This window comes from Protomyctophum bolini, assembly GCF_963924005.1.
Source record: "Protomyctophum bolini genome assembly, chromosome: 2".
NCBI lineage: Eukaryota > Metazoa > Chordata > Actinopteri > Myctophiformes > Myctophidae > Protomyctophum > Protomyctophum bolini.
In genome coordinates, this window is record NC_137863.1 from 11,376,261 (window position 1) to 11,400,964 (window position 24,704).

The window sequence follows — 24,704 nt, forward strand, 5'->3', positions numbered from 1 at the left end:
TAAACAGGCTGAGAATCATTGCAAGAGCCGTAAGAATCTTCACTTATGGGGGTCCCTGGCATATCTCTTCAAATGGGGGACCTGGGGGTCCTCGGGCTAATAAAGCAAATGTCAATTTGGGGGTCCTTAGAGCGGACATAGAATACGCACATCGACAGGCTGGGTGCTGGGCTAAAGAAACTTCAGTAGATATTGGATGGAGCCCGCACACCGGTACAAGAAAGACGTTCTTTATTGAGAATTCTGACAACGTTTCCGTCTATTTGATCTTCATCAGGTCATGTGAACATACACAAAAGTTTGTACTTTTATAATAAGGGAGTGCCCCTCCCGGGGGTCCTTGACATGAAAAAGTGTGGGAACCGCCTCAGAGACAGTCCTCCAACAGACCTTGGGTACCTGCTCAATAAGAGCAGGCAATTACACGACGCCATCTAGTGGCTGACTATGTGATGTGTGAAACAGTCGACCACATGTGCCACATCGACTGAGAACTGCTTCATGTTTACGTGTACTTGTGCTGGCTGAATAACACCTATAATATGCTGTAGGCTAGGCGGTTGTGTTAATTCGTACAGCGCCAACACTAATACAAAACTTGAGGTTCACGTTAAGACGCCTACTCGTTAGTTTAAGTATAACTTTGGGCTGAGCTAAAGCTAACACAAACACAGTCAATTTGAAAGTTATTTGGCTAATGCTAATGCACCAATTCAAATGAGCCTGACTGACTCTGACTGGCATGAGAAAACAGGCTACGTTTGGCCAAAGCAAGTGTCAAAATCAAAACAATTTAAGAAAAAACTGGGGGTACAGTAAAGTTATGTAAACAACATATCACCGCATGCACTGCTAGCTTCGACAACGTACACAACACAAAACACATAGACACTAATGAAAAACACTACAATCTAAAGCCTCTTCAGATATTACACTTTAACGACACGCAATGAAATGTACGTACGTATCATAACGAGTCTGTGGCTAAGTTCTGAGAGTTCTGGTGTGATGATGAACAAGCTTGAAGTGAAGACGCATCACTGGCAGCATTGTGGTTCAGCAGCATCCATGTTTAACCGTAGTACAGTGTGTGTATGTGGCAACGGATTGTGAAATAGGCATTTAACCAATCTTTTAAAGTATCTGTATTAATACTCCTAATATGAATTATGAATAGAGCCATTGTAACATCCACGAACATGTATTTCATAATCATAGTACTATTATTTTTTACGACAGACGACTCCAAGAAAGAATATAGGACTTATAGTGCTATAGTTACGGTAACGCCACCAAGCCACTCCTCCAGTGAGTAATGTTTCATGGATGTGATTTTTTTGTGAAGCTCTTCTCTATCATCTGCAGCGAATGCAACCGAGGAGCGCTAACAAAATGTCAACTCTAGGTGCTATTCTCCACCCGCAGACATGAAAGGATATCGGTTTGCCTGTCCAAAGTGCCATAACTCGGTCTCACGATGCGAATTCATTGCAAAGTAGTTGTGATCGCTGTGTGTTTCGGAGTTTTTCTACTTTTGTACTTTTTGGGGGGGAATGCTGCAGACGATCCTCTCTTGAAAGAAGTTGATGTGGATTATAACTCTTCTCCATCGTCTCCACCAGAGCAAGAAGGACGCAATGTTGCATTCAAGTTTACCCCAACATCTCACGGCGAACCCCGCATTCGCATGGGAGAGCCACGCAAGGAGCGAAAAGAAGCGACATTTCTCAACAGAAGGGACCATGTGAATGCAAAGAGGTGAGAGCATTTCCCCCGTCGTTTGCAGTGTTGATGTGTGATTGCTTTTCTCCACGCCTGCAGCAGTGTTTCCATTTTGAACACTAAGTAATAAGTATGTTATGTAGGCTACTATTTAGTTTTTAAGCAGCAGTTGTGGCTCATTGGCACCTTTCGTCTCGTTTGGAAGTTGGAACTAGTCTCTTTTAATCCTTTTTGTTTTTATAAGTAGGCTAATTCTCTCAAATCAAATAGCCTTCTGTGCCCAAGGACACTGGCATCACAATAGCTTGCTCTGTCAAAGGGTAATTTTGACTTGCATATTATTTTCCATATTTTCATTTCTAATTATCTGTCTGTAAAACATCCCCGTTGAATCAGATCAAGTTTGAAATATAAGATAACTGGTTGACATTTCATAAAGATAGATTTGCTTTCCTGTTCTTTTTTTACTACGGTGTTATTACACAATAATACAGCATCATTAATTTATTATATGTGACCTAGATGAAATTGATATCACCCACAGTGGGTTTATGAATGCCCATGAACAAATACATATATTCTTTTTAAGGTAAAAGGGTAAAGGTCACCTTGACAAGTACATTTACAATAATACAATGAACGGAAAATGACTAGATTTGGTAACATCTCTTGTCAGGATGCTGCAATACTGATGCAATATTGTAGATGTGTATTGGTAACCGTTGACAGTTGGCAAAGTCTGGAAAGATTCATGGTGGTATGACAAGCTTGTCAGGTGTGATTCTCTAGTCTAGCTGGTAAAAAGAAAAGACTTCTAGGTAATCCCATTTTGTCTTCACCTTATTGCAGGGTCTTGCAGAGTTTATCTTTTGCTATTTGTGTTCAAGGATGGAGCCATTTTTATTATGTCTTCTAATTTAAGCCCATACATCCTCTCTTTCAGTCTGTGTTGAATGCCGCTGATAACGTAATAACCAAAATGTGGTTGTGGAAAGCCAATATTCTCCCGCAAACCTTGCTTGTATGTTACCCATCCTGTTCAGAAGATGAAAGCCGTAGAGGCGTTATGTTGAGAGAAGACCTTATTGTCCTCCCTGGAGCCTCACTCTTGCATGTGTGCTCTGCACAGATAAGGGATATTGGGTGAAAGGGTCACTTGTGACCGTGGAAAACGACTAACAGGTTTGGCACACACACAAGAGCGAGGCGTGTGATTAGGAGAGAGCACACTGCATCTCCCTACTGCAGCTTTGTAACTTAAACATTGGTGCAACAAAAATGCCACCGTGTAATGCTCTGAAAATGACATTCGTTGTGGTTAACTAGGACATCAGTCTATAAAGGGATCAAAGCAAATAATCCATTGTTTATTTGGTCCCAATTTTTTAGAAATATCCTGTTGTTGTCCCTCAATTATGCTTTTGATTAAAGCGTTACCTTCCTTGACAGTTTTGGATAGTAGAGCTTGTGTAGTGTAGCTAAATTATTTTACACCCTCTTAACAGGGAGTAGACTTATTTCCTTCCCTGCACTCTTTAATGGACAAACAATCCCTGTTTTTCCTAATCCTCACAACACATCACTCTACTTCCTGCTGCCAAAAATAGAGTGAAGAGCAGCAGCTTTGTCCCAAACAAACTTTAGGTTAAAAACTGTGGAGAAGACAAACCAATGTGAAAAACGTGTGACAGGTATTGCTAGAAATCTCAGTGTTCTCTCTTGTTTATTGTTTTAAATAATTAACTCTATTGCCAATGCCAAAATATTGTAAAATAACTCCCATAGCTCGGGTCAATATGTCACCATTATTCAGACTGGAACAAGCACCTGCTTGTAGAGATTTACACACCGATGTTGATTATCGCTGTAAAAACAATCCCCATACTATTATGTCAAATACAGTTACAGTGGGCAGTGCTTGGTATGACCGTACTACCTGAAGACTTTATGCCTTGTTATAAAACTGTCATCTTCCATCTTGACTGAATGAATGCTCTACGTCTACAAGCCTTGCATTGGGGAAAGTCTGCTCATGTGGGCCTCTTCAGGGGCCGTTATCTGTCTCTGGGTCACTCCCTTTCAGCTTCTTGACAGCTAGTTATGGAGGGCAGGGAGGAAGACATCACAATGTGAGAAACGCTGGCATTGGAAAACCAAATGCATAATAAAGTGAAGTCTAGTAACAGCATCCAATCTATGCATTTTGATAGGAAGTTACTGTGTGCAGTTTTTGAATGAAGCCATACAAATTATAATGTAAATTATAGTGTGTAAATTATAGTGTGTGCAGTATACAGGACAAATCCTGATGCATCGTTCCCACATTGACATACTGGCAGCTTGTGGGCATGGCGATTAGTCTGTTGATAGTCTACGTCTCTGTAATTGGCCAAAAGGAAATGGCGATCCTTTTGAAATATGCCCTGGTGTGGTCACGGTGCTCCCATGGAAGTTCCACTGGGAAGTTCATATCATACAGTATTTTGTAGCGCGACGGTGTCGCACAATGAGAATAGCCGAGCTAAGCCGACCAAGGCTGGACCCACCCGTGCAATTTAGGTTTTTTGGTGTGACTGTTTGCATGGCAGTCCATGGCAGTCCACTTGTGGCAAGTTTAGTGCTAATCGGAGCCAGTTGGGGCCACTGGCCCTGATTTTATTTCCATCCCATTCTTTAATTTTTTTGGCCAATGTTCAGAAATCCCTGTGTTCATTGGAAACCTTATCTTCACTGTTCAACTGTTGTGATCTAATTGTTCTTTCTCTGTTCTTAACAGTCTTCGTTAAGAGCAAAGCGTTCTGTTATGGCATGTTTCTGGCTGTACAGTGTTTTTCTGGCAAGTTTGTTGTGGATCGGAGCAGTGGTGCCAGATGTAACATTTGTGACGTACACTGTCACAACCCACCCTCTAGGAGGTTTTAATATAAGAGGACAGGTGGCCATTGTGACCAAGATTTGATCATTGAATGTGACAGGGTGGCAATCATGGAGCAATGGTTTTCTCTATGGAAACTGCAAAAAGTGGTCAAATAAATCAAGATTGAGCAACTGCATTGGCTATTTGGCGCCTAAAATGTAATCAGAAAATACATTTGTAGAAGATCAAGAAAGGAGTGTGTCTTTTTGGCAAAGTAGAAATCCCAACAACGTGCTCTTTCTTTAGTACAAATGGAAAATGGCAAGACCAAGGCACTCGTGTGGAAAATGTAAAAGCCTTTAAATAGTGCTAATACATTTGTTGAACTGTAAGTGAAATAGGGATGGTTTCCAGATGATTGCCAGCACTGTTCTCACAAGCTTTGTGGATCCCATAGCCTGGGGGGGCGGGGGCGATTGCTCTGATTGGCTAATGTCTTGTTAACTAATAACAATGGATATACCGTACTACCGGTACATCTCATAGCCTGAAGGGAAGATTGCACATTTGCAGCCAACATGGACCCAGATTGGCCCTACCCTCTATTATCTTAGTAATACGGAAAAGCCTACAGAGTGGCAAAAAACTACTTTCTGTCCTTGACAGACCATACATCCAAACAGAAAAGTCCTATCTGAATGTATGCAACTACACTGTACGTTAAACTCACTTCATGCATGTGCATACGCATAGTGTATAATGAGATTTTTAAGTTCTTGCACAATTGTCAATGCACTTGAATCTGAAGTTCTTGTTAAGACTGTTTCTTGCAATGTTGGTTTCAATTTCATGCCAATATTTAGGAGTTAGATGCATGCCAGTACTGCCAACCATAATGAAAAAGTTTGGTACACAACACAAAGGTCTTCTCTGATGACTTGAAAGGGGATGTCTATAGGCAGAGTGCTCTTTTAAAGGCACACTCTCTAAACCAGTAATGAATCCAGTCCCTTTGTACTCTGCTGTGAACTCTCAGAATGTTTTCCAGATGTGTGGAGTAATGCTGTGCTGTAACACATTACCTCATGTGTACAGACTGTACGTGCTTCATGCAAAAAGGAATAGAGCCTGTGGTTTTTATACAGAAATCATCTCAAGGTCCATCATTTATTTAACTAACTTCACAGTTTTACTTGCAACAACACACTTACACACACACAGCATCATGGGATGTACAAAAGGCAGTGTCATGAGGTAAAAAGGAAATATGTATATGACAAGTTGACAACCTTGAAGGCAGGTCAGCTTTTGAATTTATTCTTGTTTTTACAATGTTTTAGAAAGGTGTCATGCTTGGAGATTATCCTTCAACACACTCATTTGCTTCATTCAGGCTCAAAGGAAATCCTCACTTTTGGCAGAATAGAACTCGTTACACTCCCTCCCAAAAAACGGCAGACAAAAAATGTTTTGTTCGTGTTTTTCTACATGTTTTCATCTTCTTTATTGACTAGGCTAGCAGCGTTCCCTCCCTACAGTTAACATTTACATTTACGTGTGTCATTAAAACCAGCCCACACATCGTATTTGGCCGACAGACACTGAATATTGGCCTAGCTTCAGACTCCACACAGTACAAATGTTTCCCTTTTCACGGTGGGGATGTGGCTGTGCTGCAGAGTCTATTTGAATTCAACTACAGTTTTACCTCTGCAGAGAGAGATTTTCTTTTCTTTCTTTTTTTTTAACATCAGATAAAGGCACTCCTTGTTTTTTGAGCGCGGAAGAACAAAGCCCAGTGGGAACACCGAACTACAGACACGGAGACATGGTGGTGGGGAAGTGGGGACTATAATTGAACACTACAAGACAGGCAGCGATGCCTTTGAGCAAGTGTTAAGCACGTACAGTACCCTGCACACTGTGCACAGCAACATCCAGAGTGTTATTTTAAGTGTAAAAATGGACCGTTTAAATGAACACCCAGGGGTCAGAATGTGTTGCTCTTCTACCTGGTAAGGAGACAGTGATTACTAGGATGTTTCTGCAGGAGCATGTGCAGGGCAGTCATTTTCAACGCGGGGACCGGGGACGTCCAGGGTTCCATGACATCCCCAGCAAAATGATTAATAGTTAGGAACCTAAAGGGACTTACTGGAGGCACATTTGGTAACATATTGTACAGTGTGGACTGGTGTTCCACTCCAGAAATAAATATAGGGGTCATGGAGGTCCATGCATATAAAGTGAATTTGTGTGTGTGTGTGTGTGTGTGTGTGTGTGTGTGTGTGTGTGTGTGTGTGTGTGTGTGTGTGTGTGTGTGTGTGTGTGTGTGTGTGTGTGTGTGTGTGTGTGTGTGTGTGTGTGTGTGTGTGTGTGTGTGTGTGTGTGTGTGTGTGTGTGTGTGTGTGTGTGTGTGTGTGTGTGTGCGTGTGTGTGTGTGTGTTTTTTTTAATTCTTGTAGACAAAGGAGTGATGTGGGCCGTGGCCTGTGGAAGCGGGTTGCTGCTGAAGAGGTCATGCACCTGGCTGTGGTTGCCTGTGGGAACAGGTTGGATGAGACTCTCACCATGGTCAAATCAGCACTCCTGTTCAGCATAAAGAGGATAACGTTTCACATCTTTGCTGAAGACCCGTTGGCCTCACAGTTTGAAAAAGGGGTAAGTGGGCTTAATAAGCGGCTGAGGCCAGAATTTGTGTCTCACTGTACAGTGTTTTAGTTTTCATATTTAACATGGAAATGGGCCATTTCAATTGCACAAATTTCACACTTCAAGGTTGTAGTTCAAAACATTGTAATCAACAAAACGACTTCACAAAGATGCGCTCATAAAATATGCACACGATGATAGACGCCATCTAGAAATAAGGGAGCAGACTGAAGTAGGCCTAATATTACGGTTAGGTTTGCTCCGATACTGGTATCTGTACCGGGTCCGATACATGTTCTTGTACTCGGTTCTTGTACTCGGTACTTGAAAAATGTCCCGATACTGAGTTTGACATTTTTCTAACTCTGGAAATAACAAACATAAGTTTCTTTCAATCTATCGCTATCTCGTATTGATTTGAATTCATTAGATACAATTTCAGCTTCTAACACAGGTGTTTCCCTCCCCCACATTATGATACCTATTCACGGTTGCTTTTTTTCCCAAGGGTCGATGGAGGATATCAACAGCGTATTTAAAAAACAAAATATAATTATAATTATTACTAAATGGTTTAGTGAAAAACACCACCTATGAGGTAAATCAGTTCACACTGCTGTGTATTTATCCGTTACGTGGCAAGCCTTGGAGTCATGCTTTTAAAGTAGGAGTTGTTAAACATTCCTCCTGGGTATGTAAGAGATGACATCAAGATCAGAGCCTGTTGTAAACCCTTGCCTCTCTGACTCATTCTCGCATAGCACAGGCATTTGAGCCTTTTATCTCAAGGTTAGGGCATAATATATCATCAAGACATTTCACTGTACCCCATTACCATGCATCACTTCAAAGTCACCTCTATAGAGGTGCCTTCGTGATTTTTGTTCTTAGTTCCAGTGATGATGCAAATTCGTTTTAACCATCACTATTACTGTCACTTGATGGTTATATGACGCTTTAATGCCTACTTGTGGATGTTTACTTTCATGTGCACATGGGACAATACTATGTACCGGTAGAAAGGAACCTGGCACCGGTCAGAATGTTATTGTTGGGCCGTCAAATTGGAGCCCATGTGTGTAGCAAGAACCTAAGTGCAGTTGGAGATAGTCAAGTGTCTATGCATGCATGCATGCAGTCAGTCAGTAAAATCCGTTTTTATTAGTTAGGCACATTTAAAAACAACAAATGTTGACCAAATTGCTGTAAAATGATTACAATTCGATATCAGAAAAACTTAAATCAGGAGTGGTAAAAGAAAAACGAAAAGATTAGATCTCTTTTATCTGATCACCTTGCCAGCACAAACCCTACCATTCCCTCTCACGTCTCCCACTCACTTCTGGGCAAAATTATTAAATAATGCCGACTATTATAGCAGGATTCAGCAGGCAAAAATAAAATCATGTGCTCTCGTCTCAGGGGTAAAGCCTGGATCTGTGGCAAGGTATACCTCTGCTCCAGACATCTGTCTGAGTTGTTTCACTGCCCGAAAATACAGAAACAGCTGGCAGCATTATGTTCGTTGTGGAACAACATGCCACCACAGAATACATGACATCAGTTTACATGGGCGTCTTCTTTACAAACACACCCGTAAGCTACCTCCAAGAGAAGGCTGTGATAAACGATAGAAAAATAAATTACTTGTTTCTGCGCAGTGTGGTGCTGATCCTCCTTTAACACCTTTTTTTGTTCTCTACCTTTTCAGAAACATACCAGCATATGCACATGTTAGCAAGTAATAGCAACAGTATGAATGCTCACTGTCTGTCATGGCCAGCTATAATAAAATGTGTTTATAAATGTGTTCTTCTGACTAACTGTGCTGTTTCACTTTTAGCTGAACGAGTGGCCTAAAGCAGTCTCAGCCAAGTTCCAGTATAAGATCTACCCCATCACCTTCTCAGTGGGGAACACAGAAGAGTGGAAGAAGCTCTTCAAGCCCTGTGCTGCTCAGAGACTCTTTCTCCCCGTAAGACTTTGCCACGTTTTACTTCCATATTACGTACTTAACCTATGCAAATATTCATTGTAGTCGTACTTAACCTGTGTGTGTGTGTGTGTGTGTGTGTGTGTGTGTGTGTGTGTGTGTGTGTGTGTGTGTGTGTGTGTGTGTGTGTGTGTGTGTGTGTGTGTGTGGTGTGTGTGTGTGTGGTGTGTGTGTGTGTGTGTGTGTGTGTGTGTGTGTGTGTGTGTGTGTGTGTGTGTGTGTGTGTGTGTGTGTGTGTGTGTGTGTGTGTGTGTGTGTGTGAGAGAATTAAATGAGGAAAAAAAGGTTGTGCAACACCAATGGGTATTCTCAGTGGAGTGCTAGACCCAAACTACACTATAGACAAATCCACAGAGGGTTGCCTTGGTGCGGCCATTACTGAGGTGAGCACCTGCTCCATGGATTACACCTCAGTAATGGCCGCGCCCAGGGCACCCCTCTGTGGATTTGTCTATACATAGGAATTGAAGAAATCCACAAAATGTAAATTGTCAAATAAATGTGGCACCAACTAATGTGTAGTGTGTGCCACACCACACAGAAATATGAGTACTTTGTCCTCCATTTATTTGACATTGTAGATGCTTTTCGGCTTTCTTCAATTCCTACTGTTAATAAATACTGTATATGAGCGGTATATCTTTCTTTATGCTTTGTTGTAGCATGTAGCAAGTAGTTTCTAAACTTTGCTTGTAGATAATGACAGCATCAATAAGGTTTATTTTATTATTATTATTATTATTGCTATTGTTATTATTATTACAACAACTGTCAATGTGCCACCAGGTCATCCTGAAAGACGTGGACTCATTGCTTTATGTAGACACTGATGTGCTGTTTCTGCGTCCCATGGATGACATGTGGGCCTTTCTCAAGGCCTTCAACAGCACCCAGTTGGCGGCCATGGCTCCGGAGCATGAGATACCCAAGATAGGCTGGTATAGCCGCTTTGCTCGCCACCCCTTCTATGGTGTCACTGGGGTCAACTCTGGGGTCATGCTCATGAACCTCACTAGGATCCGCAAGACAATGTTCAAAGTAAGAGACGAAAAAACAATCATCTGCCTTTTGTTAAGATTATTAACAAAGGGCATTTCATGGGACATTTTAAGTATTTATGTTGTGCCCATATGGAATTATTTTCGGCTGGAGAATCTGTGCTCTAAAATGCAATAACAAGCAACGATACTAGAAGATCTTTGCAAGTTGACTTTCATACCATGCTGAAATGAATGGAATCCAATGGCTTCCCCGAAGATCCAACAGAAATGGTTGGCAGTAATGTTAAGTATACGTTAAGATTTAACGTATAACTATGACTTAACGGTTAAGTCATAGTCAATGACTTAACTGTATACATAGATTCTTCTGAAATCACGGCAGATAAATTGTATGGTCCTTTATTTCTTGTGTGGGCAGAAACACAAGAAATTGTTTCTATTAAAACAAAAACAAAACAAAACATCTATTAAGCAAAATGTATTTGCTTTGCAGTAGAGAGAGTTGTTTATTTTTATCCCTGTCTTTGAGCCTGAGTTTCTACTGACTCAGTGTTGAGTGGGCTGTGATTGAAGTGTGCTAATTGCCAGACTGACATTTCAGGCATCTGCCATCAGAAATCAATTTAGAATGCCCTCGAGGACACAATGAGCACAGGAAATTGCAGATTCACGATCAAATGTAACCGTACCCTGCTTTGAAAATTGATTGCGTATGTTGAGGCCACTTCTCAAGCTGTTAAGAAAAAAGTCCCTCTGTTTCTTTCCTTTCTTTTCAGAACAGCATGATACCCAGTGGTCTGTCGTGGGAGGATCTTCTGCACCCTCTTTACCAGAAGTACAAGAACCACATCACCTGGGGGGACCAGGACCTCCTCAACATTATCTTCCATTACAACACAGGTAACACCCCACCCTTCCTTGCACAGCATGGTATTTGTCAGACCACTGATAGTAATGATTTAGATCTAGCTGCATGTCATCATTTCGTGTCACCGCTGCAAATGTTATAGTGTAATAATAATTTGTTTATCCTATCCTATATATTAAACTTGGCTTAAGTGAGGACGGGCCAGCTGGTACCTCTGAGGTCACACTCACGTATTGAGCTGACCGATGATTAAACAATACTGTATTGGTTACTCTGTAACTTCTGACGTGAGTCGAGCATGTTTCAAAATGGAAACCACAATGTGCACTCTAATATATTCTGCACGCAGTGCAATTTTGCTATTGGGTGCATACCGGTATATAAATATGTAAATTCCAACGTTTAATGCATTATCAGCACAATACACTTCTTCTCATATGTGCATTATGGGTAGACCAGTTGGTGCAGAACTCTGCATTATCAATCTGAATCTGTAAACGCAGCATTGTCTGGCTGTAGTCTGTAGTCAGAATACCAGGTGCGGTCTCCAGATGTGTGTATTATAAAGTGCTCAGAGCCACAGGCAGAGTTGTTGGCGCCGGGTTTTGCCTGACAAGATGATCACTGAGGCAGCCACAAAAAACAGAAAAGCACAGCCACGTGGATTTGCTTGTGTGTTCATGTCTCTGTGTTTGTTTGTCTATGTAGTGTGCTTTCCCTGCCTTCTCCATAGAAACACTGCAGTCTGTACATATATTGTACCAGCTCATGCTTTTTGCGGTCTGTCATCTATTTACAGATGGATGCATTTTGGTCCACACACAGAGCTTCCAATTAGATCATTAATTTTATAACCCTTTCAAATGAGAAATCATGATCCATGTTTGTTTAACATTATACAATGTTGTGCATATATTTTTATTTTGGTGGTATAGTAGAGAGAATTAAGTGCGAGTTTAACTGCTATCTCAGTTAAACAGAAATCTTACAAAACCTGACCTCATCTGCTGTTCATCGCATTAGAAATGCATGTGGGGATGATCTGTATTAAACATGTGTACATCTCTTGTTTCCAGAGTGTCTCTTCACCTTTCCCTGCCAATGGAACTATAGGCCTGATCACTGTATGTATGGGAGCAACTGCAAAGGTGCTGAAGAGGAAGGGGTGTCCATTCTCCATGGGAACCGTGGAGTGTATCATGATGACAAGCAGCCGGCTTTCAAAGCAGTCTATGACGCAATACATGATGTGAGAGAGCCTCTAATGTATTTTATTTTAAACACTGTACCCCTACATATATTGTGTATACAGTATGTATAGATTGTGTTTGTGTGTACATTTCCCAATGGGGGTGTACTGTATGTACTTCCTAGTTTATCCACAGATTTCCCTGTGGAATGTATACATTTGCTATGGTAAATATGTAAATGTTGATGTGTTACCGGGAGTGTTTCTATACACTTAGAGATCTATACACTTAAGGCGATTTACTGCTGGAAAACAAGAGATGCACGTAAAAGCATCCAGATTGTCTAGGTTTACTGTAACACGCACGCACGCCACACACACAAAATAAAAACTAACACTTGTCCAATTTTCTGTTCTGCAGTACCCCTTTGAGGAAAACCTGTTCCAGGCACTATTTTACCCCATCCAGACCAAGTTCCTGGACACTGTCAACACGCTGTGCGGCCGAATCCCACAGGTCTTCCTCAAGCAGATAGAGAAGACAATGAGAAAAGTATATGAGCAGAAAGTGGTACGCCACGCAAAACCTAAACAATAGCTGACGAACAATGGATAATGGACAGGGTAAACGTTGTTCAATCGGCATGACTGGGGACCATCTTGCTATGGTTTACGATGAGTCATGTAAGGATCTGCCAGAAGGCAAGGCTATGAAGTTAACAGTAGTATCAGATTGTGTTTACACTAAAGTTGTCTTCAACACATGATATTCAACTTCCTTGGAATGAAGTTTATTTTTTATGACGACTGTGATAATTGACCATTTTGTCGAGTCCCGCCCGTGGTCTCATTCCTCTTCGTGTTTATTGGTTGTTGTTGCTTTCTTGCACAAAAATCCTCTCTCCATCCACTACCATTTAACAAATGTGGTTTTCACTTGCTTCAAAATGTATTCAATTCTTATTGTAAACGTGGCCTCAGTTAAAAGGAACATCTCAGGGGTAGTATAGTTACTGAGCATAATGTGGTTTCCCAAAAACTGGATATTTTTCAAGATTTTAGCATACTCTGCATACACAACCAGAAGGAGGCGGGACCAGGGTGGAACAAGTCAGAATGAGCCTGCTAGAGCTAGAGATAGTCGGTCAGGGACCAATCAGAAGGCTGACTAAGGGTCCATTGTATGACTATGGACAGACAAGCATCCAATGCAGGCAGGTCCCTTTACACAGAACCAGAGATCAATATTTTGTTTGCTTTATTATTAGTGTTTTACAATGTGCATAACCTGGTTATGTACAGATGTAGAGTGGGTAAATTAATGACAATGTTGGGAAACGGTGTATGCATCGTCTTTTTTTGTGTTGGCGGGGGTCCTAAAACAAAACATTTTCGGCAAACTTTATTTTATTTTTTACATTTTTTACAATCCAAAATCTAATTTGTCTTTGAGGGGCATTGATGATTTATTTTTAATTATTATTATTATTTGAATTGTTAAGTAAAGGTAGTTGATCAAAAATCACATGAAAGTTTTACCAATATAACTTGAACAATACATGTGTGAAGGAGAACAGTGGAGAGCTGTACCTGCTGTTCAGCTGCCTGTCACTGACAGTATTAAATGCAACAAAGCACCGCAAACATGAATAGTGATGTTACATACAGAATGTTAAAATGCACTTTTGGGCAGAGGTGATTTTTAAGAGGACCGTATGAGTTGTTTTGGTATTTTGTAGATGCTACACTGACAAGTGAACCAAAAAGTGCTAGCATTTTAAACGATGAACTAGAGCTGAATGTGCCATATAAATAATTTTGAACTGTAATGTTTACGGTTAAAAAAGAAAGATATAGACCTATGTCTATGAAAAGGTATCTTTTGCAATATATTTGGTATGGTGTGAATACAAGGACAATATATTTTGACGACACAACAGTCAATGTGGTGTGTTGGCCTCATGTATCAAGTTATTCAAACTGGAAACTGAAAATAGCTGTACAGTTAACCATATTGGTGTTACTGAATAAAGCAAAGCAAAACAGCATCTGTTTAAGCATCATGATATAATTCAAATAAATGGATCAAACAAAATACGGTTTACTACAGTATATGAAATACACCTTTTAATGTTTTTCTTTTGTGTGACACTAAGATTTATATTACAAAGTAGAGCATGTTACAGTACGTGTTAAAACATGGAGATACAAGGTTTCTGCCAGACAGCAACGCCATGTGAATTGTTTTAAGTTGACTTCCTCTATCTGCTGGAGCAGCCAACTGGTTGAGCCTAGTTGGTATGTGTAGCACATGAATGTGGTCGTAGTTGACACACCATGGGCTTGAATCCAGCTCCTATATCTTTCCTTTGTTTCTCTCCACTATGCCGTCTGATAAAAGCAGAAACGGTAAAGCCTAATTTATTCTCCATTGTACGACCATGTATAAATAGATATTCCCTCCCCTGCATAACTCAAAGCAAAAAATGAACTCATTGCTTTGTGTTTTCTAGTGCCACCTGTACAGTTTTCAATACTGTAGTATAACTAATTTTACCCTAAACATTATGGTACATTTAAGTGTTCACCCATCTTCTCTGTCCACAGGTTATCATGTCATGGCAGAAGGTATAGCTAACAGAAACCAAAAACTCTTTAAAATGCACGCATGCATAGAACATACTATAGAAATATATGAACTTTGGTGTTGGTCTTATTCCCATTATGTGTAGCATTCCATTCATTTAGCACATCCACTCATCTTTTTACCAATATACATATAGTTGGCCCTCCCTCCAATGTGTAGGGCATATTTGTGGACATACTGATTCTGTATACTTCATCTCCTATCTCAAGTACTATTAGTTCAACTTAACGCCAAGTTTGAGTTCATGCTCCCCTAGATGATTTGCTGACCCTATCCCTTTAAATTCAACCTGGCATGTCAGAATATTTTATTTGTCCAGTTCCAGTAGTCTACATAATATAGAATAATAGTTCATAGACAGAATTTCCATTGAGGACATGGGTTTATGTATCTATGTCTTTGGGGATGCTGCTGGACAGCAAGAGAGATTTCAGCTGAAAAACATGAGAGGTGCTGGGCCACTAAAGAGGGAAAGTTATTATTTTGCCCTCTGGTGGTTGTTTTAAAAGCTATAACTAGTGCCAGATGAAGAACAACAAACACATGCACACACACTCACTTAATTGAGTTAAAATAATTAGCCAAAGAAAATGCTCAGTTATCTCTACTACTTTCTTTGTCATCTAGATTTCTAGAAAATATATTCTCCACTTGAAGGTAGCAGCAGTCAATCATTTTAATTTAAACTACAGATTACCCTTTTGATTGATTGAAGTATTTATTAATAGTTTGCAGAATTACAGTACATTTCAAGCACAACTCAATACAAAAACTGTTAACTGTAGACGACACCATAAAGCATTACACTTGTTTACATAGAGTCCACCATTTTCAATTCATCAGAACATTAAGAGACGTACAAATATATACTTCTATATTGCCAAAAACAGGAAATCATCATAAAGGAGGTAAAAAGGGAAAAGAAACATACAGTGAGGGGTAAAAGGGGTGGGTGGAGGATTCGGATTTTACGGGGGCCGGTTTCAAATTATAGCCGTCCGTAGGTGCCCTTTCAGAGTGGTTTTGAAGGAGTCAAGGGATTCACATGTCTTAATGACTGTTGGTAGGGCGTTCCAAATTGTGGTGGCATAGGAGTGAAATTAATGTAGTCCCTTGTTTGTGCTGAATCTGGGTTGCACATTGTTTGTTGAACTTCCTCTGGTGTTGTGGGTGTGGATTTAGACAGGTACAGTTACCCAAAACAAACTGATCAGGCTACTACTTGGCCTCACTCCCTGAACCCACCTCACCCCTGTCCACTTTGACAGGCTGGAATGGCTTAGGGTTGACGACAGAGTATAGCATCTTGCAATGGGTCTGGTCCACAAGATTCGATACACCACCAAGATACCCATTAACCTTTCTGGGAACAGATCGGAGCCTTGTTTTAAGGGTCTTTGAGGTGCTGTGGTACCAAGAGGTGCATGCCTAGTCGAAGAACCAATGTGTTCCATTCAGCTCCATCTGTTCTCTCCCTTCCAGGTCACCCTGGGCAAGACCGCAACTGAAAAGACTATCAGCGGAAGTGCGGGATTTTAGCGGAAGTATCCCTGAAGGAAATGACGTTGATGCTTTACAAATCAGTTTACATTCTCCGCGAAGTGTTGTGATTGGTCGGGAAAATATCGTATCCGGGGAAAATACATCTGACGGATATTCCGGAGGATACAACCGCCGATAGCTTCTCTGCCTTAGGTCGTGACCAGGCTTTTCTTTTCGCAGATAAGTAAGCCTGGGACCGAGGCTACTTACAGGTAGGATTGCATCCAGCTTACTAATGTGCCATCAAAACCAATTGCTTTTAGCTTGTTAACCATTATGGAGTGGTTCACTGTGTCAAGAGCCTTTTGGAGGTCCAGCATGACCATGCCGCAGTATTTGCCAGCATCCACCGTGTGTTTGATGTGGTCGCTCAAATAGAGGAGGCATGTGTCAGTGCAGTGGGAATCTGAAGCCAGACTAACCTCGACTGCCCTTGTTCTTGTGTATGAAGTTATATCGATGTTTGTTTGGTCGACCGTAAGATATTTATTGACTTATAGCCTACTATAAACCAACAGGCAAAGTGACCTCGCCAGCGATATATTAAAAATGCCATTTCTCTCTGGAGAGGAGAAGTAGTAGAGTAGAGCTGCCTGGTGCCTGCATCCTGCTTTTTTATCAGCTGAAACAAAGTAACAAACTACTGTTACACCGGAAATTGATTCTGCTTTCGAAATTAAAGCATTCGAAATGCTTTCGAAATAAAGCTCTCTCTCTGTCTCTCTCTCTCTCTCTCTCTCTCTCCCTTCATCAAGAATATCAGCTGATTTGTTGGGATCATTATACTTCCTAATTCTTCAATAATTTATCAATTCCTCCATTTATTTGCACTGCTTTCCCAATAGGTTGTACGGTGCCCCCCTCTCTTTGTTTCTTTTTTAGTTACAAATACAAAATAAACTTAACTTACATATTATTGTTTGAAGTCCACTGACCGGAAATCCACTTTCCATTCAAGAGATGCTTGACGCTGGTAAAACGCAGCTACTATACTACTAGCACGTAGCTAGCCGCCGCCAGTCTGCCTTTTGCATCCAGAAGATTGACAGAGGGCGACGACATGATGGAAATTGACTCACTCCAAGAGGCGCTCAAAGGTCACTTGAACGCACGTCGATAGTTTTTAGTGTTAAGTTAGATCGTACGTGTTGTTTGTGCTTCTGCGGTGACTATATGTCCAGAGTTGATGGATTGTAGACCTCGCTGCTAGCTACTGTCGATAGCTATCCATTTTAGCTAGGGTACAATGTTGCCGGCTAATGCTAATATTGCAAGCGTTTTCACGGAAATGGTTAGCTTGGTGGGCTAGGTAGCTAACATTACTAAGTATTGTCATTTTCGACTGACCTAACAACCAATCTTCTACCCTTACCAGTTGACAACAGTGAATGGTATTGTTGTGATTTGTTCAACATGACGTTATTGGCTTGTCATTGTTTAAGTGGCTGGTGATCAACGTTCGCTCATGTTGGACAACTAACCATTTGATTTATATCCTCTTACTAGCCCAGCTAGCTAAAATGAACTAGCAACCGAGTTAGCTACGTCTAACAGTGGCTGTCTAAGCCTGTTACATAGTTATGTAAATAGCGACCGTTATTTCAGTAAGTGTATTTTTCTGATTATTCAAAGTATCAACGGAGCAGCAGATGCTTGTTTATTTCAAAGCATCTCGCTCGAGTTGTCTTCCTGGCTGCATTTAAATCAAAGCCCATCCATCTGTGGATTGCCAACTCTTATTTAAGTTTATTGTCCTTTCTTCCTCTCCTCAGACTTTGATAAGAAAGGAAAGAAGGAGCCCTCTCCTGTCCTGGAACAGTTTCTATGTCATATTGCCAAGACAGGAGAGACCATGTAAGTAAGATCGGTAAATAACTGCTACCCTTAACAGTCATGGTCTAATTAAAGTCCCAAACACTGGATGGTTCTTTGAATAAGTAATGGCACACCGTAGCACCGTAGGCATTAAATCATGCTCAACATTGCATTAAATATTGTTGCATTTCAGAGACTGTATTAAAATATATTTCCTTAACATTTCTATATGAGTTTTTATGACAAACGTTTACCTCAAATAATGTAGTTATTGCATTTGATGGACTTGGAAACTCCTGGCTAGTGGCTAGTGTTGAGCATCACTCTGTGTATCATTTTCTCCAGGGTTCAGTGGACTCAGTTTCAAACCTACTTCCTGTTCAAATTGGAGAAAGTGATGGATGACTTCAGATCCTCAGCACCTGATCAAAGAGGACCAGCCAATCCCAATGTGGAGTCTATTCCATTTGAGGACATGAAGGAAAGGATACTGAAGATAGTAAAGGGATACAATGGGTAGGTATTGGGTAACAATAACAAACGGCAAAGTCATTTTCGTGTGTGTAATCTGTATGTAAACATGCACTGAAAGTATTGTACTGCTGGTTAATGCTTAACATACATTAACGACTTAATTGCGGCCATTTGGAGCTCACAATGCATTGCCATGCAAAGCATTGTTGTAGATCTGCTATTTAAAAAAATACTTTTATACATTTGAAAACTTAAAATGGGACATTCTGCATAATGAGTACTTTTACTTTTGTTACTTAAGTACATTTTGATGCATGCCAATACTTTTGTACTATTTCGGGACTATTACAGAGTATTTCTATATTGCAGTATTGATACTTTTACTTAAATTGTGAGTACCGGTACTTTTTCCAACACTGGTAATCCTACTGGAACCAAAGATACAGAATAAATGTGGTAGATCATGTCTCTGTTGTTGTAACAACGCTCCTTGGTGATTGTAAAGCCCGTTTTATTTTTGTAAGGAACATCAACATTTGTGGGATGAGCAGTACAGCAGAATATGCAGTTCGGATTGGCATTTCAACCTGCTCATCCCAAATGCATGTTCCTTACAAATCCTAACTAAAGTAGGGCTGGGCAAACTGAAAATACCCATGAATAACCAGTCTTGCTCATGTAGATTAATTGAAGAAAAAAAAGCGTGTGTGTGTGTGTGCGGGGTACAGGCATAAGTTCCGACATACTAACAGTCCGACATCCGACAGTCATTAGACCTACCCTAACCCCAAGCACGACGCAACACATGTTTGGGGCAACGGGTTATTTGCGCATGTCAGACTTTTGGTGTGTCGGATAAGCGTGCGTACCCCGTGTGTGCGTGTGTCTATATACACACACACACACACACTTAAGTTTTTTGTAATCGATTAGCGTGATTGACCACCTTGTATTGTATTATACAACCACAATGGTGGTGTACAAAAATAGTAAATAGCCAATCTACAAGCTCTGAACGTGTCACAACACAATTTTAACTTTAAAAAAATAACCATTCATTAATTGTATTCAAGGCACGTATTACTAATACTATGATTTTACCATCCTATCTTATTCTAGTTTTGTTTTACTGGTATTCTCACTGTTGGGGAAGCTTGAAGTATACAGATTCCATTATTGGATGATAAACACTTTGGACCTTCACCTATGTTGAAAAGGTGTCACTGCCAATTTGACATCACAAACACAACAGCGCCATCTACTGAAGGATCCCATATTGCGTACGGTCCTATTTTGGGAAAATGATGGGTGTGCCTGACTTGTGTACACAAATGAATACTGAAAAGGAGAAAAGAACCGGCACACTGATCTGCTCCAAAAGTTATACTGTGTTGATGACGTTTCATCTGGTCAAACCAGATTTGGTGGCCTGGGCCATGGCTCAGTGGTCCAGGCACCGTGGCTGGGAATACAGTCTGGCAGTGTGCCGCGGGTTCGACTCCAGATCCCGACGGCCTTTACTGCATGTCTTCCCCCTATCTCTCTCTCTCTCTCTCTCCCCATTTCCTGTCAGCCTACTGTCTGTCCCTCCATAAAAAATATAAAATATAAAGATTTGGTTTAACCAGATGAAGAGCCTTGGCTCGAAACGTGGTCAATAAAGTATAACTTTTGGAGCAGATGAGTGCGGGTTACTGCCTCCAGATTATTCCTATTTTATTTGACAGATAAAACTGAGTGGCTCTTATGCTATAAAATTACTGTGTCTAAATGTTTCCTCCTCTTTTCCCTTCAGAATCCCATTTACAATTCAGCGCTTGTGCGAGCTGCTCACAGAGCCCAAGAGGAACTACACAGGAACAGATAAATTTCTCAGAGGGGTGGAGAAAGTGAGTGCAGTCTATTCTTTAATGTTCTGTCATCGTTAAAACACCCTCAAAAGTGTTGTCACTGATTTGCGTTTTGTCTCCCTACAGAATGTAATGGTGGTTAGCTGTGTGCACCCAACTTCAGAGTAAGTGTGGCAGCTTCTGTTTGTAAAATAATAATAATAAAAATGTCATTGCTAATGCTGCAGCAGAGACTAATGTTCTCTGTTACTTAATAATCCTCTTTCATCTGAACCTCTGGATTGTGCAGGAAAAACGGATGCAGTAGTGTAAATAGAATGAATGGAGTGATGCTTCCTGGGAACACAGCTACATTCACAGAGAGGTAACACCGTTAGATTCCATCTTTGATCCAAAGTTGACATGCAGCCAGATCTCTATTACAATTGTGCTCGTGTTTTCCCACTCCAAATCTTCATTTTGCAGAAAAGTGAATGGTCCCGGCACTCCGCGGCCTGTGAACCGACCAAAGGTTTCGCTGGCCAGCTCCTTAGCAGCCAACGGGCTGCCCGACAGCACTGACGACAAAGACCCAGACACAGAGCAAGAAAGTGACAAAGAGTCCAGGTCTGTTAGTTACAACCTATTTGCAAGAAAACATTTCTCTTTGCTACTAACTATTATTTTTTATTAAATGTTGAATTAATCTATGCAATTAACCATAACATGACAGCAATATATTATTCAATGATGATAAGTGTTTCAGATAAATTTTTTACCCAGGAGTCAAACATATCTACATTTTATAATATTGAATAAAGACAAAGATGATGATTTGTCTCACCACCACTAAATGACTAAATGGGGTTGTGTGTTCTTTGTGTCTCAGCGAGGTGTCTGCCTCGGGGAGTGGTCCCGGCAGCTCGGTGAAGAACAAGCACTCTGACGACGATGACGAAGAGGAAGACATGGAGGCTGAGCAGCACGACGTGAAAAGACTCAAGTTCGCTGACGACGATGAGGACGATGAAGAGGAAGAAGAGGAAGAGCAGGAGGCGGATGCACTCGGTCCTACACGCGCTGCGGATGGCCAGTCTGACGAGGCAGAGGCCATGGTCCAGGAGAAGGATGAGAGAGACGGCGAAGAGAAGGAGGCCTCCAGCAAAAAGGCTGGGGTCATTGAAGACCAAGGTAAGAGTCATCATGGGCACGCACACACTTTGGGCTGATGCAATTAAAGTAGCTATAAGCAATACTATGTCAACATTCTATTTTATGTTTTTATTTTGGTATTTAGACAGCCCGCAATGAGTAAAATGCTCGGAAAAAATATTTTGTCTCTGACACTTCTAGAGGCCACAATCTGCATTCAAAGATCTTCCTAGAAGCTTGGTCATTTCTGCAGGGTTTATTTCAACCAATGACAAACCAATCAGAAAGTAGACAGGCAAATCGACCAATGACAATGAAAAATCTTTGAATGCAGATTGCGGCCCCTAGATGTGTCACAGACTAAATGTTTTTTGGGAGCGTTTAACCCATTGCTGGCTGTCTGAATACAAAAAAAGGCATTACATTTTTGACATTATTGCTTATAGCTACTTTACTTTATATATGTAGGGTGCATAATGTAGTCACACAGAGTGCAACAACATTGAAGTGGACTAGAATGAAAGATCAGCAGGGTAGAGCCGCTTTCCAGAATTGTTGTCCTCGCAATAGTGACCAAATGAGACTTGAAGCTTTTCCCCCCCCTAAATTTGGTCCCCTGTCTTCTGTCCCTCACAGAACCAACGTCCAGCACGCAGTCGGAAGAGACTGCAGGCTCAGACAAGGAGGCAGAGCATACAGAGAAGGAGGTGCCATGCAGCTCCCAGGAGGAGGCCAGTGACATGGACCAGTCGGAACAGCAGGCTCCTGCTGGTGTCCTGCAGAGCCCAGAGAACAGCGTGGATGGCGAGGAGAGCAACAGCGACCCAGTCAGCAGCAGCAGCAGTAGTAGTAGCAGCAGTAGCAGCGAGGAGAGCGCCGCAGTGGCCAGTGAAGACGCAAGCCCTGCTCCCTCCAGCAGTACGCCAGAGCCCCCCATAGAGGGTGCAATGGAAAGTGCCAGCTTGAACACTGGGACCAGTGACGAGCCCATGGACCAGGACTAGGCTGAAGGCCTCTGCAGCCATTCTGTGACCATGAAACACCTCTGTCCTCAAATCCAGCCTGACTGTCACTGGTGAGGGGGAGAACTGCACCTCCTACTCAAGTTGAAAAAACCGCCTTGTCTCGCTTTTGGATACTTCCAAAATGGCTACTTGGCATCGATGTGGGCATACAAATACATTTTGATTTTCTTCCATTTCTTTTTTTTTAACTGGAATATTTTTACTTAACTTCTATTAAATTTCCCTGGAGACTTCTGGTCTTGAAAGGGATTTGTTTCAGCCTTGGTTTAATTCTTGAGGATAGAGATCTTTCTTGAAGATGGAACTGTTTAGGATGCTGTGTTTTGGTTTCTCTTTCACTCTCTACTACTACTGCTACTCTCAAATGTGGCTGTTTTTGACAAAAGTAGAAGTTTGTGTTTTGTAACCCTTTTAGTTCCAGTGTTTTTAGTTTTCCCTCTGGAATTATCAGCACCACATCACAAGGGTCAGAATAAAGCCACACCATCAGCCACTTATTATTTATACATGCATTCTGGTGATGAACTTACTTGCATCATTTCAGTTTTTGAAGCAACAGAATCAGCACATCCCTATTCCCAACACATGCACACACCACAACTTTTGTCTTTGCTCAAGTGCCACCAAGGCTTTTATTTTAAATTATTTGTACTCGTTTCCTTCATTGTTTCCTCATGCGATGGGAGACATTGAAGTAGTTTTGTCCATTGTGTCCTTATATTAATTTTAACCATCTCTTGCTCTGATTACACTACCATCCCCACTGAAGAATACTATAACATTGACATTTGAAGAGGCGTCCTATGTAACATGATACCTTTTTGGATGCAGTGAATCACTATAATTTATATGATCATTTCAGCTCAATGACTTACTTTTTGAAGTACGTTTTTATTTTGTCTGCAAGTTCTAGTTTCCAAAACCAGCTGTAAGTACAAAGACGACTTCCGCTTTCTTTGTATTGTGATGTCACCACGTCGTTCCACTGACAGATATCAAGTGCAGTTACTGGTTACAGTTCTACACCCGTTTCTGCAGCTGTACTTTTTGATATTTAGAATTTTAAATTTCTGTAAAGTAGATTTTGTAGATTGTAATACAGTATGTGTTCACTGCCTTTGTGAAACCATATATAATTGTATAATTTCTGTGTATACTCTGAATGCTTTTGCTTTCAATGCGGTATTCAGAAACAGCAATAAATGTTAACATTTTTATGTGTGGTAGTCATGCTTACTTGGCCAGTGAGCCATTGTTTCCCTCAGTGAGTGTATATGCCTTATAAAGCATGCTAAATATTTTATCTACCACATGTCATCACGTTTTGTTTTCATGTGGCAGTGATGCTGAACACACCTCACCCTTGGATTAATGTGGGTGGCATATGTATGATCAAACTTCAGCTGTGTGACCAAAGTAATTCTCTATACGTATAGTCAGTCAGTCCTAGCGCAATGTGTTAAAATGTTTTTTCCAATGTCAACTAGAGGCTAAAGGATGTGGATTTGATATGGAGCCTGTAGACTAGAGTGTAGACGGCGTATTAATCAAATTGCACTATTTCCCCAGAGAGTTTTGTGGGCACAGGAACTGTGTATCTGACTGAATCCATTTAGAGCCCTCTGTACTTGGGGTCGACACGTTTTCAACTAATTAAATGGATCTTCACATGTGCCACAGCACCAAGTCCCAAAATGTTCGGACTAAATGTATAATATCTGCTGCTACTATTGTCTTGGCTTCTGAATTTGCCCAGGCTCTCTGAGGAAATAAGTGCATTGCATAAATCCGGCTAGCACTATTCCACAGGAGGGACTGTTTAAACTTTGAAGAGATTTGTCTCCAGGGAAATAAATGCTAGATCATCTGGGGAATTAACTCATTCAGTACCACATGACGCCTATGGACATTAGTTGAGGATAAAAGCTTTAAAAAAAAA

The 24,704-nt window shown here is 41.0% G+C and overlaps 3 protein-coding genes across 4 annotated transcripts in view; 2 read left to right on the forward strand and 1 right to left on the reverse strand.

Moving 5' to 3' along the window:
• Positions 1–1,071, reverse strand: part of shq1 (SHQ1, H/ACA ribonucleoprotein assembly factor) — a 37,952-nt gene extending 36,881 nt beyond the window's left edge. Inside the window, exon 1 of the mRNA XM_080774945.1 lies at positions 965–1,071. The gene's annotated coding sequence lies outside the window, so the exon portion shown is untranslated. The remainder of the gene's footprint in view (positions 1–964) is intronic.
• A 293-nt stretch (positions 1,072–1,364) lies between these two features.
• gxylt2 (glucoside xylosyltransferase 2) lies at positions 1,365–14,376 on the forward strand. 2 transcript variants are annotated; one of them, XM_080784562.1, is made up of 7 exons: positions 1,365–1,758; positions 7,044–7,239; positions 9,074–9,205; positions 10,010–10,261; positions 11,001–11,124; positions 12,169–12,341; positions 12,703–14,376. In XM_080784562.1, exons 1-7 carry the CDS (start codon positions 1,478–1,480, stop codon positions 12,877–12,879), a joined length of 1,335 nt encoding a protein of 444 aa, XP_080640688.1. In that variant the 5' UTR covers positions 1,365–1,477; the 3' UTR covers positions 12,880–14,376. The 2 variants fall into 2 exon arrangements, with proteins under 2 accessions (XP_080640688.1, XP_080640689.1); XM_080784563.1 differs by having other exon boundaries at positions 10,100–10,261.
• A 3,073-nt stretch (positions 14,377–17,449) lies between these two features.
• ppp4r2b (protein phosphatase 4, regulatory subunit 2b) lies at positions 17,450–23,980 on the forward strand. Its single transcript, XM_080775826.1, has 9 exons — positions 17,450–17,567; positions 18,243–18,324; positions 18,631–18,801; positions 20,555–20,648; positions 20,736–20,773; positions 20,899–20,973; positions 21,075–21,215; positions 21,478–21,779; positions 22,377–23,980. The coding sequence occupies exons 1-9, from the start codon at positions 17,531–17,533 to the stop codon at positions 22,742–22,744; spliced, it is 1,308 nt and encodes a 435-aa protein (XP_080631952.1). The 5' UTR covers positions 17,450–17,530; the 3' UTR covers positions 22,745–23,980.
• Positions 23,981–24,704: the final 724 nt, after the last annotated feature.

Excerpts from the sequence above, each read along its gene's own strand:
- ppp4r2b (XM_080775826.1), top strand. The coding sequence starts at position 17,531 with ATGATGGAAATTGACTCACTCCAAGAGGCGCTCAAAG. Across the intron at positions 20,774-20,898 it reads TGTGTGCACCCAACTTCAGA|GAAAAACGGATGCAGTAGTG; the intron begins GTAAGTGTGGCA and ends TGGATTGTGCAG. Across the intron at positions 21,780-22,376 it reads TGGGGTCATTGAAGACCAAG|AACCAACGTCCAGCACGCAG; the intron begins GTAAGAGTCATC and ends TGTCCCTCACAG.
- gxylt2 (XM_080784562.1), top strand. The coding sequence starts at position 1,478 with ATGCGAATTCATTGCAAAGTAGTTGTGATCGCTGTGTGTTTCGGAGTT. Across the intron at positions 1,759-7,043 it reads GACCATGTGAATGCAAAGAG|ACAAAGGAGTGATGTGGGCC; the intron begins GTGAGAGCATTT and ends TAATTCTTGTAG. Across the intron at positions 7,240-9,073 it reads CCTCACAGTTTGAAAAAGGG|CTGAACGAGTGGCCTAAAGC; the intron begins GTAAGTGGGCTT and ends TTTCACTTTTAG.